The 14,106-nt window shown below is 39.0% G+C and overlaps 1 protein-coding gene across 9 annotated transcripts in view; it reads right to left on the bottom strand.

Annotated features, from left to right (window-relative positions):
- Nup358 (Nucleoporin 358kD) overlaps nt 1-14,106 on the bottom strand; it is an 89,168-nt gene that overhangs the window by 25,099 nt on the left and 49,963 nt on the right. For 7 of the 9 annotated variants that reach the window (XM_070103155.1, XM_070103152.1, XM_070103154.1 and 4 more), the window contains 8 exons: nt 9,202-9,597; nt 8,231-8,355; nt 7,345-7,492; nt 5,840-5,967; nt 4,074-4,256; nt 2,027-3,089; nt 1,594-1,742; nt 1,026-1,247 (listed from right to left, as the gene is read on the bottom strand). In XM_070103155.1, coding sequence (XP_069959256.1) covers nt 1,026-1,247; nt 1,594-1,742; nt 2,027-3,089; nt 4,074-4,256; nt 5,840-5,967; nt 7,345-7,492; nt 8,231-8,355; nt 9,202-9,597 — 2,414 coding nt within the window. Of the gene's footprint in view, nt 1-1,025; nt 1,248-1,593; nt 1,747-2,026; nt 3,090-4,073; nt 4,257-5,839; nt 5,968-7,344; nt 7,493-8,230; nt 8,356-9,201; nt 9,598-14,106 lie in introns of all 9 variants that reach the window. The other 2 variants (XM_070103159.1, XM_070103153.1) reach the window with 1 other exon arrangement.

The raw sequence follows: 14,106 nt of genomic DNA, 5'->3' as shown, positions 1-14,106 counted from the left end.
CTAATGTACTCTGGTGTTCCTTGGATTTATCGGCAAATGCATCTACAAAAGCCGAGGGGGTAAAAAGTTGGGTGGTGTGTTAAGGAATTTGTAGAGAAAAAACTATGGAGGCAAAAATGGAATGTACCTGAGTATGATGGTACCCACACTGTTATATGGGTGAGGTAAGACCTTTAAACACTGCAGCCAGGAGGAGGCTGGATGAAGTGGGGATGTTATGTTTGAGGGTGATTTGTGGAGTGAAGACTGCGTAAAGAATTCTGAGCATACGAATCAGAAGATGCGAGCTTTCTAATGATACAAGTCAGAGGGGTTGAGGTGGTCTGGATATTTAGAGGATAGAACAAAATAGGATGACTAAGATAGTGTATAAATTTGGGATAGAAGGAAGGCTAGGAATCATCTCAGGAAGAGCTGGAGGGAGAGGGTTAAAAAAAATTTTTGAGTGCTAGGGGCATGAACATCCAACAGGCTTGTGAAATCATGCTGACTGGGGTAGAGGCAAGTGGCTTTATGTGCTGTTGGTGTGAACAAGGTAACATTTACGAGGGGAAAAAAAAACCACAGTACACGTGGGGAATAGATCTCATGGCAAGAAAATTACGAGCGGTTTGCAATAGTGTTATTACAGTTTCTTAGAGCCTTTGTGAATGGATTCATGGAAACTGGTTAGCACGACTCGAGTCCTGAAGGAAAGTATAGTGCCAGCACTCAGAAGGGCAAGGATGTCGTAGTTCAAATGGTCATTTATAACTTAATTACTGCACACTTCTGGCAAGACAGTTAATGAAGTGGATGACAACAGTCATTAGGAGTCAATTTGTTAATCATCCTATAATGATAGACAAAAAAGTATGCACTTAAATGGTTCCCTGCCCAAAAATTAGGATTTTTAAAATTTACAGAGGAACGAGATAGCTAATTCACATAAGCCATCATGTCTGACTTCAACCTATAAAAAACACTGGACACGGAGTATGTATTATAACATCTGATCAAAATATTAATAAAATAAAAAAACTTACCTTAGCACCATCAATGGCATTAATAAAGTCTGAAGCAATCTCAGGAGTTTTAAAGCGAATGGCAAATGTTTCATTCTGAGGACAACTTTCAGAATAATCTAATGCTGCCCAGTAGAAAGTTTTGTCATCTTTCTTGCGGAACTCCATGTCTTTAGTCAAGCAGTGATTCAGACAGATCTTGTGAACTTGTTCTCGTCGCATCAGAAGTCTTATCTTACAAGCCTGAGAGAAAGTGAGATCTTCAAGGTAATGTCTGAGACATGTAAAATAAAACTACACCTTACTTAAGGTATTCCAGAAAATTAAGCTTAATACAGTACATACACTCCTCACTTTATGATATTTTAACTTGACGATGGTGCAACGGCGATGCACATTCAGTACTGTAGACGTACTGACAGGATAAACTTGTATTCATTTACTTACTTTTCAATACTGGCAGTTAGCTATTTATTTACCTATTCAGTGACATTTATTTATCACATTTATATTTGACTTACTATGGGTTCATTGGAATGTAACTCCATCACAAGTTGAGAAGCACCTGTAAAAGCACTGAAATGTGTACCTGTTTATGGCTGAGGATCTTTATATCCCCAAGACCCCTCTCCTTCCATTCTCCACAGACCAGGCGGAACAGTTTAGCACGGTGAGCATAAAGAATATCTTCTTCTTCTTCACCTGTCACCACCTCCACTTTCTCTGGCAGGGGTACAACTGGCTGCATGAATGGAGAAAAGTAGCATTAATACCCAGTAAAACAAATGCACATAAAAATTATTTGCAGCTTGGTATTCATTAATTTTGTGAACACAAACCATGTTTCATTAATATAAATGCACAGACTGCTATAAATTAATTCCACTAAGGACCTATATTCACTTTGATCTTAAAACTTCAATTTTTATTCAAATATTCTTTATAAATGCATATGCAATTAACATTTTTCTATGATTAGATAATTGTCATGCAAATATTTCTAACTGAGTCAAACGTCTAACTTGCCTCAAAATACAGATGATCTCCGTCATCCTCTTCCACAACACCATCTTCAGATTCACACAGACTTATATCTCTAGATCGTGGAGATTTGGCTTTAATTCCAGCAAAGGAGAACTCATATTTTCCTGGGCTACCAAAAACAAATCCAGACTTTTCATCCTTTGTTGGAGTAGAAGGTTTTTCAAGAGACTCTTTGGGTATTGCCACAGGCAAAGATGAGGAGAAAGTAGATGAAAAGGTAGAAGAGGTGGTTGAAGAAGAGGAAGTGGACAAGTCTACACTTGCTGCTGTCGTTATTGGCTGCCAGGTGAAACTAAATGGCTTATTTGACTGGTTACTTGAAGTTCCAAATGAAAATGCAGGTTTGCTTTGAGATGTGGCTGTGATCTCTTGGGTGGACTTGTTTGGGGCACCAAATGTAAATGCTGACTGAGAAGCTGCAGTTGACGTTAGGCTCGTATTCTGTGGAATGCCGAAAGAGAAAGCTGGTTTGCTCTCTGTGATGCCAAAACCAAATCCACCACTGGCTGACACTGCAGTTGGGGCTACTCCATCACTTTTCTTTATGCCAAAGGAAAACGCTGGCTTATTTTCAATAAGAGCGGTAGGACCATTAGTTCCACAGGCAATACATTTAGTGGATGTTTCTTTATTACGAACTAAACAGCTGTTGCACTCCCAAGATCCAGCTGGTGGTTTAAACATTCCAGCTAGAGACTGCTTTGTATCACTGATCTTCTCTTGAGAATCAGCCAAGTTTTTCTGATTTTCTTCTGTCATAATTGTAAAGTTAAATTTAGTTACATTTTCCTTGGGTGCTTCATAACCAGGCTTGCATGTACTACATGAAACACACATGTTTTCTGTTGCATTGTTACGCACCAAACATGTCTGACATTCCCATGATCCAGCAGCCGGTTTGAACATGGCTACCAGGGATGTAGTTGTAGAAGCGACTGTCTCCTGTGATGTAGATGTTGGAGCACTTGGTACTGGTTCTGATATTGATGAGATACTCAGGGATTGCTGGGCTTTTTCAAATGCCTCCTTAAAAGCAAGTGCCTAAAGAAATAATAACAATGAGATAATTATTAATGTGTACATAAACCAAGGACTTTTTTAATAAATATCACTAAGAATTTTAGTTAGCATTACTACTGATGCTGTGGAAATCAACAAGTAATAATATAGACATTTATATAGAACAAGTTTTTATTCTGTCAAACAAATATTGGAATTTAGATAACAGGTGATGGAAGATTATGAAGTGGGACTAGGTGGAGGAGCTCAACAAACACTTTTAGGTAAATACACATTAATATGATTAATAATAACCCACATGGAGAAATACAGGAGGTTGACTGATCTGTATATTTTGACTCCCTTCTAGGATCCTCTTCAGCACATACAAAAGTGGAGAGAGAACACGAATTTAGGAAGTTGCACCTCTGACCGTGTGTGGGAGTAGAGTGTGTCAAGGAAGTGTGTGGGAGAACCCATCCTCCCACGTATGGTGAGGTGCAACTTTTACTATAAATTTATGTTCTCTTTTTACTTGTGTATCTGTAGATGAATGGTTCAGAGAACCGACATGTTGATAAATTAGACACATATGCAACTCTTGGGTATCTTTATTGAGGATACCCAAGAGTTGCATATGTGTCTAATTTATCAACTTGTGTATCTGCTGAAGAGGATCCCAGAAGGGGGGCCAAATCTATTCTATTAACACATCGGCCGTTTCCCACCAAGGCAGGGTGGCCCGAAAAAGAAAAACTTTCATCATCATTCACTCCATGACTGTCTTGCCAGAAGTGCGCTATGCTATACTTAGTTATAAAACTGCAACATTAACACCCCTCCTCAGAGTGCCAGCACTGTACTTCCCATCTCCAGGAATCAAGTCCAGTCGAAATATACAGTTCAATCAACCTATGTGTTCCCATGTGGGATATTACTGATCACTGACAAGTGTTCTTTACACTTTAGTTATTTGTACATTAACATGTTAGAATAAAAGTTAGTATGAAAGTATTAAATACTCACAGACTCTTGTGTTTTGAACCTTGCTGCAAATCTTTCTTCTTTCATTTCTTGATCAGCAAAGTCATGTGCAGCCCATATCCAGGCCTTATCTGATGTCGCCATTGGAGCAAGTTTCATCTCCGGTGTCAAGAAATGATTGGCACACACCTTTAGAATCTGTTCACGACGCATCAAAATACGTACCTGCCAAAACGAATAATATTTTTAGTAATGCATTCTTACATTCATCTTTCCAACAGAAGAATGTAAGCAATATTTAATTATGAATTAATTTTTGACCTAATGAACTGTCATTACACAAAACCTAGACATAGGAGAGAAATGTTTATGACGTTTCAGTCCGACTCGGACCATTTACAAGTCACATTAACACAAGATGGCTAGGTAGCCAGTGTATACATAGTATACGTCTGTAGCACAATGTTCATGTTTATGGAGCCGAGATGACATCTGTTACGCAACCAAGTAGTTTTACTTAGCCTTGTGCCTGAGCCATCTAACAAGGAAATAGGTTGAATTTCTTGTCCCCAGAGGAATGAATAGATGTAAACAATCACTACACACTAAGTGTTCCAATGTAGACAAATACAGGCTTTTTGCCAAGAAAGGTCCAAAACAGGCGAGGGAACTAGATGCAAGGAATTGGAGCTATCCTCCCCTTCAGATCATACCTAATTACCCCTACCCTTCTAGTTAGTAGATGACTCGTATGGGTGCACCTTACCCTATAAATATAACAGAAAATTAATCAAGGTCTGTTGGAGTGTGAGCAGGGTAATATTTAGTGAAGGGATTCAGGGAAACCGGTTATTTTCATATAGTCAGACTTGAGTCCTGGAAATGGGAAGTACAATGCCTGCACTTTAAAGGAGGGGTTTGGGATATTGGCAGTTTGGAGAGATATGTTGTGTATCTTTATATGTGTATGCTTCTAAACTGTTGTATTCTGAGCACCTCTGCAAAAACAGTGATAATGTGTGAGTGTGGTGAAAGTGTTGAATGATGATGAAGTATTTTCTTTTTGGGGATTTTCTTTCTTTTTTGGGTCACCCTGCCTCGGTGGGAGACGGCCGACTTGTTGAAAAAAAAAAAAATGGAGACTGCAGAGCTAATCAAATCACAGACCTCAGGATATGCTAAAATAAAGAAGTAGAAGATGACCATATCTGTGATTGGGGTTGGAAGTTCTTACCCCTGAAGCCTGGCCTGTGGCTAGGTTTCCTTGGGTTCAAGTGTAATGAATTAAAGTCACATCAGTCAATTTAAAGTAAGAGCTATCTCCCACCGAGGAAGGGCGACTCGAAAAAAAAATCTTTCACTATCATTTGTGTAAACAGGTGTTTATAATTACAAGTAATTGCTACACATTAGTCAAATTAACCTTGAAAACATTCCAACCTGCCCTTCTTATGCCATTACCTTTCATACATTCAAGACAATTTAGGTTAATATAATGTCAAGTAACTAAATTATACCAATTGTGTCACACTAACACCAATAGTAACAAAGGCAAGTACATTTTAATGCACAAACAGAAAATAGGGAACCAATGAGAAGACTGAAGAAACATGACAGTAAAATCCAGATGTTCCCATATTAGTAATCAGTCACTTAATGATGGTCTCTAGCCATGGTAAAATATTTAGGATGAATTGAAACTTTTACAGTAAAGGCTGGTCAAAACTGACTAACCTCCATGGGGAAATTAAAATAAAAAAGTGACTAATGAGCAATTCACATTGTGCACCTTTTAGTTTTATACAAACCTTCCCTGACGAATTATTCTTCAGGATCTTGAGTTCTCCAACACCTCGTTCCTTCCACTCCTTTGACTCTTTTTCGTATCTGAACAACTTTGCTCGTTCACAAAATAATTTCTCTTCTTCTTCCTCACCTTTTTGAGAATAAAACAAGAATTTCAGAAATGCAAAATTAATGCAAGAAAAAATACTTTGTAAAAAAGTAAAGAAAAAACAAAACAACGATGAAATCATAATAAAGAACAAACACGTTAGTGTTGCAGTACAATACTGAAATATTTTTAATATAAATGAAAGATGCAGAAATTCCAAGTTTGGGGCAAATTAGAAAATGACCAATTTATCTGTTGAAGCAGTAAGGAATGTAGAGGATGAAAAAGCAGCACTATGAATGGAATTACAATGGGAAGTACAATGCCTGCACTCTAAAGGAGGGGTTTTGGGATATTAGCAGTTTGGAGGGATATGTTGTGTATCTTTATACGTATATGCTTCTAAACTGTTGTGTTCTGAGCACCTCTGCAAAAACAGTGATTATGTGTGAGTGAGGTGAAAGTGTTGAATGATGATGAAAGTATTTTCTTTTTGGGGATTTTTTCTTTCTTTTTGGGTCACCCTGTCTCGGTGGGAGACGGCCGACTTGTTGAAAGAAAAAAAAAAATATTAAGTCAGCTAGTGAGACTCGAGTTCTAGAGGTGGGAAGGGCACTAGTGCAGGGCCTGCACTGAAGAAGGGTCATTTGAACTGTGATGTCCACTCACTTGTAGCAAAACAGCTATGGAATGAATGATGAAAAATTTAATTTTTTTTAGGCACCGTCTCTGTGGGAGATGACTTGTAATAAAATAAAAATAAAATGTGAATAAAGTAAATGAATGGCTGGTAGTATCCAAGCATTGGCAGAGCTTATAATGTTCCCTTATAAAAGAGGACTGGAACAAGTGAGGAAAATTATTAGGGATTAAACCTGATGAGTATAGCAAGTACAAGGCAAATTTCTTTTATATTAAAATTAACTAAAAAGACAAAATATGACTGCAGAAACAGTATGGATTTAGAATGAGAAAGGGAGTAGTGTAAAGGGGATAGAAAGAAGGGAGGAATCAAGACAGGATAGGAATGAGAGGGAAGAGCAAAGGGAAAGGAGTGGAAAGGAGCAGTGAAGGGAGGAGAAAGAGTGAAAAGGAAAACAAGAAATGGAGAGAGGAGAGTACAGAAGAGGGAGGAGCAGAGAGGAGGAAAAGTATGGAAAAGAAAGGAGATATGACAGAGAAGGGAAGGGAAAGGAAAGGAAGAGGGGAGAAGAAAAGTAAGAAAAGCAAAGAAATAAAGAGAAAGGTAAAGGGGGGGGGGAGGCAAGAATAGAGGGAGAGGGGAGGGTAAAAGAGAATAAAGGAAGAGACAAATGGAGGGGGGAGAGGGTAAGAAATTGAGGGGAGAAAATGAAGGCAAGGAAAAGGACTAAAGAGAGCCATTGATTGGGAAAAGAAGGGAGAGGGATAGCATCGTACCTGTCTTTATCTCTACCAGATCAGGCATGGGAATCACCGGCTGGAAGTCCACTTGGGGTTCGTACTCTTCTACCTTGTCTTCACTGTAATCCTTGGATGGTAACTTGATTCCTGTAGGGGAACTACCAAATACTGCCTTTGGTACCATCTGCAGGAGTAAAAAACAAAAACATGCTATGGCAAGTGTCTATTCCCACTAAGGTAGATCAATCCCCCCCAAAAATACTCATTGTCTTGGTAAGTGCCAATATCACAAGTCACCTGACTGACTAACCTCTCTAGATCTCCTTCAGTGTGCAGGCACTGCTCTTCCTATCTCCAGGACTAAAGTCATGCTAACAGGTTTTCCCTGAAATCATTCAAAATCTTACCTTGCTCACACTAACAGCATTTTCATTAAACACCACTTTTCTCCACTCTGATTTAATACACTTGCACAAGCCTGCTGGATAATCAAGCCCCCTAGTCTTCAGAATCTTTTTTTTTTTTTTACCCCTATTTCGAACTGTTCCTGGAATGGCCCCTATCCTTTCTTCCACCCTGGATCGAAAACCATCATATTTTGCCCCATCCTCTTTAAATGCCCAAACCTCCCTCAGCAACACCCCAGCCTCTACAGTCTTCTAATTACTATACTCAAAATTTTCTGCATAACAGTCCCCACACACTGATCTCAAACATGACATTTCTGTTACCTCCAGCCTCATCTTTGCCGTAACATTTACAGCCCATGCCTAGTATTCGTATAGGAGCTCATACCATTATACCATGATATATACTCCTTTTTGCCTCCATAAGGCACCCAATTCAACAACAAAACCAGTAAGGATAAATATCTTCAAGCACTAACGTACAAGTAGTAGCGAAGAGCTGATATGCAACTTACTGCGTCTGTTGTCTTCGTAGTGAATAAACTAGATGGTGATGAGGTGGTGTTGGCCAGACTTGCAAAGGACAGCATGGTTCCAGATGCTGTATTGCCAAATAGGCTTCCAGTATTTGATGTTACATCTACAAAAAGAAAATATATATAGGGGATTAAATAACAAGTCTCAAATGGACAACATACAATCAATATAAATATAAGAAGAAATAAGTGTGACTGAGTGAATGAGTGAAAGCTTCCTTTTCTCTGGGTAACCCTACCTTGGTGTGAGATGGCTGATATGTTAAATAAAATCAGCTATTTTTGTTTCTCCACTTTCAGTTATGAAATGCTAGAACATAAGTTTTCAAGTGACTTGCCAGAAAGAATAATCTAAATACATTAGAATAACGCAAAGACCCTATGCAAAGCAAGATATGAAAATGACAATCTTTATAAGACTGATAAATTGAACAAATGAAGGGATACTAAAATTTAATATATAAATACTATGTGATAAATGGTTTAAAAAACCAACAAGCTGAAGATTGAGATACCTATGCGAACCTATGGGAATCTTTATGGAGGAAACGTTTTGCCCCACAGTGGCTTCAACAGTCCAATACAAATCAGAAGGGTGTAAGGAGAGGAGTTTGAGGTAACCAGTCCCTCAGCCTGGAGTCGATGTGTTAAGTCTATGGCCCTATGCTGTACGGTCTACAAGATTGATGGACTGAACACATCGACTCCAGGCTGAGGGACTGATTACCTCAAACTCCTCCTTTCCTTACACCCTTCTGATTTGTATAGGACTGATGAAGCCACTGTGGCAAAACGTTTCCTCAATAGAGATTCCCGTATGTTGCATAAGCGTCTCAATCTTCACAAATACTATGTAATGTAAATCAGTGAAAGCAGTAATACATTGCATTTAACCACACGTTTTCAAGGTTATTGTAGTTCAATGTAATTTTTTATTTCTTATCACTTACTAGTTTTATCTTCTTCCTTCTTGGTATCCACTTTAGATGTACTGAAGGCAAAACCTGTACTTGCAGAATTAACTGCACTTGATCCAAATGAAAATCCAGCAAAAATTGATTTCTTCTTTTCCTCGTCTTTCTTTGTGTCCTCATCCTCTTGGGGCTTTGGCTGATCCTCCTCTGCCTTCTCTGGTTTGAAGGAAGGAGTGGTGGTGAATGTGAAGCCATGGAAAGTCTGCTTTCCACCTTCCTTTGAAGTATCAGATGTGGTCAATGTGGGTAAGGAGGTAGCAGTGGAGGCTGGCACAATGGAAACTACTGTGGTTGGAGTGGCAGAAGCCACAACACTGGCTGAAGGTGTAGTACAGGTTGTCGAGGTGATATTGAGCCCAAACTTGAATCCAACTGAAAAAGTATACAAAAATTACCAGCCATATCAATGCAGAATTTAAAATGAAGTTGTAACCTTATATGATTTGCATACAGCATACACCCTCTTTTTTTTTTTTTTTTAACAAGTCGGCCGTCTCCCACCGAGGCAGGGTGACCTAAAAAGAAAGAAAATCCCCAAAAAGAAAATACTTTCATCATCATTCAACACTTTCACCTCACTCATACATAATCACTGTTTTTGCAGAGGTGCTCAGAACACAACAGTTTAGAAGCATATACGTATAAAGATACACAACATATCCCTCCAAACTGCTAATATCCCGAACCCCTCCTTTAGAGTGCAAGCATTGTACTTCCCATTTCCAAGACTCAAGTCCGGCTATATAAAAATAACCGGTTTCCCTGAATCTCTTTACTAAATAATACCCTGCTCACACTCCAACAGATCGTCAGGTCCCAAATACCATCCGTCTCCATTCACCCTCCATACACCCTCTTTATGTAACAATAATTAACTACTGTAAGCTAGTGTAAGTAGAGCCAGGGTAAATTTGTGTCAACAACCGACCTCGGTGGGAAACGGCATTGTTATATATTTTTTTTTTTTTTTTTTTTTTTTTTTTTTTTTCAACAAGTCGGCCGTCTCCCACCGAGGCAGGGTGACCCAAAAAAGAAAGAAAATCCCCAAAAAGAAAATACTTTCATCATCATTCAACACTTTCACCACACTCGCACATTATCACTGTTTTTGCAGAGGTGCTCAGAATACAACAGTCTAGAAGCATACACATATGAAGATACACAACATATCCCTCCAAACTGCCAATATCCCAAAACCCCTCCTTTAAAGTGCAGGCATTGTACTTCCCATTTCCAGGACTCAAGTCCGACTATATGAAAATAACCGGTTTCCCTGAATCCCTTCACTAAATATTACCCTGCTCACACTCCAACAGATCGTCAGGTCCCAAGTACCATTCGTCTCCATTCACTCCTATCTAACACGCTCACGCACGCTTGCTGGAAGTCCAAGCCCCTTGCCCACAAAACCTCCTTTACCCCCTCTCTCCAACCCTTTCGAGGACGACCCCTACCCCGCCTTCCTTCCCCTATAGATTTATATGCTTTCCATGTCATTCTACTTTGATCCATTCTCTCTAAATGACCAAACCACCTCAACAACCCCTCTTCTGCCCTCTGACTAATACTTTTATTAACTCCACACCTTCTCCTAATTTCCACACTCCGAATTTTCTGTAAAATATTTACACCACACATTGCCCTTAAACAGGACATCTCCACTGCCTCCAACCGTCTCCTCGCTACTGCATTTACCACCCAAGCTTCACACCCATATAAGAGTGTTGGTACTACTATACTTTCATACATTCCCTTCTTTGCCTCCATAGATAACGTTTTTTGACTCCACATATACCTCAAAGCACCACTCACCTTTTTTCCCTCATCAATTCTATGATTAACCTCATCCTTCATAAATCCATCCGCCGACACGTCAACTCCCAAGTATCTGAAAACATTCACTTCTTCCATACTCCTCCTCCCCAATTTGATATCCAATTTTTCTTTATCTAAATCATTTGACACCCTCATCACCTTACTCTTTTCTATGTTCACTTTCAACTTTCTACCTTTACACACATTCCCAAACTCATCCACTAACCTTTGCAATTTTTCTTTAGAATCTCCCATAAGCACAGTATCATCAGCAAAAAGTAACTGTGTCAATTCCCATTTTGAATTTGATTCCCCAAAATTTAATCCCACCCCTCTCCCGAACACCCTAGCATTTACTTCCTTTACAACCCCATCTATAAATATATTAAACAACCATGGTGACATTACACATCCCTGTCTAAGACCTACTTTTACCGGGAAGTAGTCTCCCTCTCTTCTACACACCCTAACCTGAGCCTCACTATCCTCATAAAAACTCTTTACAGCATTTAATAACTTACCACCTATTCCATATACTTGCAACATCTGCCACATTGCTCCTCTATCCACTCTATCATATGCCTTTTCTAAATCCATAAATGCAATAAAAACTTCCCTACCTTTATCTAAATACTGTTCACATATATGCTTCAATGTAAACACTTGATCTACACATCCCCTACCCACTCTGAAACCTCCTTGCTCATCCGCAATCCTACATTCTGTCTTACCTCTAATTCTTTCAATTATAACCCTACCATACACTTTTCCTGGTATACTCAATAAGCTTATTCCTCTATAATTTTTACAGTCTCTTTTGTCCCCTTTCCCTTTATATAAAGGGACTATACATGCTCTCCGCCAATCCCTAGGTACCTTCCCCTCTTTCATACATTTATTAAACAAAAGTACCAACCACTCCAACACTATATCCCCCCCTGCTTTTAACATTTCTGTCATGATCCCATCAGTTCCAGCTGCTTTACCCCCTTTCATTTTACGTAATGCCTCACGTACCTCCCCCACACTTACATTCTGCTCTTCTTCACTCCTAAAAGATGGTATACCTCCCTGACCAGTGCATGAAATTACTGCCTCTGTTTCTTCCTTAACATTTAAAAGTTCCTCAAAATATTCTCGCCATCTACCCAATACCTCCATCTCCCCATCTACTAACTCCCCTACTCTGTTTTTAACTGACAAATCCATATTTTCCCTAGGCTTTCTTAACTTGTTTAACTCACTCCAAAATTTTTTCTTATTTTCATTAAAATTTCTTGACAGTGCCTCTCCCACTCTATCATCTGCTCTCCTTTTGCACTCTCTCACCACTCTCTTTACCTTTCTTTTACTCTCCATATACTCTGCTCTTCTTATAACACTTCTGCTTTGTAAAAACCTCTCATAAGCTACCTTTTTCTCTTTTATCACACCCTTTACTTCATCATTCCACCAATCACTCCTCTTTCCTCCTGCGCCCACCCTCCTATAACCACAAACTTCTGCCCCACATTCTAATACTGCATTTTTAAAACTATTCCAACCCTCTTCAACCCCCCCACTACTCATCTTTGCACTAGCCCACCTTTCTGCCAATAGTCGCTTATATCTCACCCGAACTTCCTCCTCCCTTAGTTTATACACTTTCACCTCCCTCTTACTTGTTGTTGCCACCTTCCTCTTTTCCCATCTACCTCTTACTCTAACTGTAGCTACAACTAAATAATGATCCGATATATCAGTTGCCCCTCTATAAACATGTACATCCTGGAGCCTACCCATCAACCTTTTATCCACCAATACATAATCTAATAAACTACTTTCATTACGTGCTACATCATACCTTGTATATTTATTTATCCTCTTTTTCATAAAATATGTATTACTTATTACCAAATTTCTTTCTACACATAGCTCAATTAAAGGCTCCCCATTTACATTTACCCCTGGCACCCCAAATTTACCTACTACTCCCTCCATAACATTTTTACCCACTTTAGCATTGAAATCCCCAACCACCATTACTCTCACACTTGATTCAAAACTCCCCACGCATTCACTCAACATTTCCCAAAATCTCTCTCTCTCCTCTACACTTCTCTCTTCTCCAGGTGCATACACGCTTATTATAACCCACTTTTCACATCCAATCTTTATTTTACTCCACATAATCCTTGAATTTATACATTTGTAGTCCCTCTTTTCCTGCCATAGCTTATCCTTCAACATTATTGCTACTCCTTCTTTAGCTCTAACTCTATTTGAAACCCCTGACCTAATCCCATTTATTCCTCTCCACTGAAACTCTCCCACCCCCTTCAGCTTTGTTTCACTTAAAGCCAGGACATCCAGCTTCTTCTCATTCATAACATCCACAATCATCTCTTTCTTATCATCTGCACAACATCCACGCACATTCAGACTTCCCACTTTGACAATTTTCTTCTTCTTATTCTTTTTAGTAATCTTTACAGGAAAAGGGGTTACTAGCCCATTGTTCCCGGCATTTTAGTTGACTTTTACAACACGCATGGCTTACGGAGGAAAGATTCTTATTCCACTTCCCCATGGATATAAAAGGAAAATTAATAAGACCAAGAACTATTAAGATAAAAATCAAAGAAAACTCAGATGAGTGTGTATAAATAAATGTGTACATGTATGTATAGTGTGACCTAAGTGTAAGTAGAAGTAGCAAGACATGCCTGTAATCTTGCATATTTATGAGACAGACAAAAGACACCAGCAATCCTACCATCATGTAAAACAATCACAGGCTTTCGTTTTACACTCACTTGGCAGGACGGTAGTACCTCCCTGGGTGGTTGCTGTCTACCAACCTACTACCTATATATAAAAAAAAAAAACTGGCTTGCTCCTGAGATATATTAGTATAATTCAACTTTTTCCTTCAGAGTACTAACGAAATTAATAAATAATAATTGTGCCTGCACTTTGAAGGAGGGGTGAGGATGTTGCAGTCTGACAATTTGATTGTGTATTGTCAGTACACTTCTGGAAAAATGGTAATTGAATGAAGGTTGGTGAATGTTTTCTTTGGGTCAT

Source organism: Cherax quadricarinatus, chromosome 84 (genome assembly GCF_038502225.1).
Source record: "Cherax quadricarinatus isolate ZL_2023a chromosome 84, ASM3850222v1, whole genome shotgun sequence".
Lineage (NCBI taxonomy): Eukaryota > Metazoa > Arthropoda > Malacostraca > Decapoda > Parastacidae > Cherax > Cherax quadricarinatus.
This window is presented reverse-complemented; position numbering and strand designations above follow the sequence as displayed.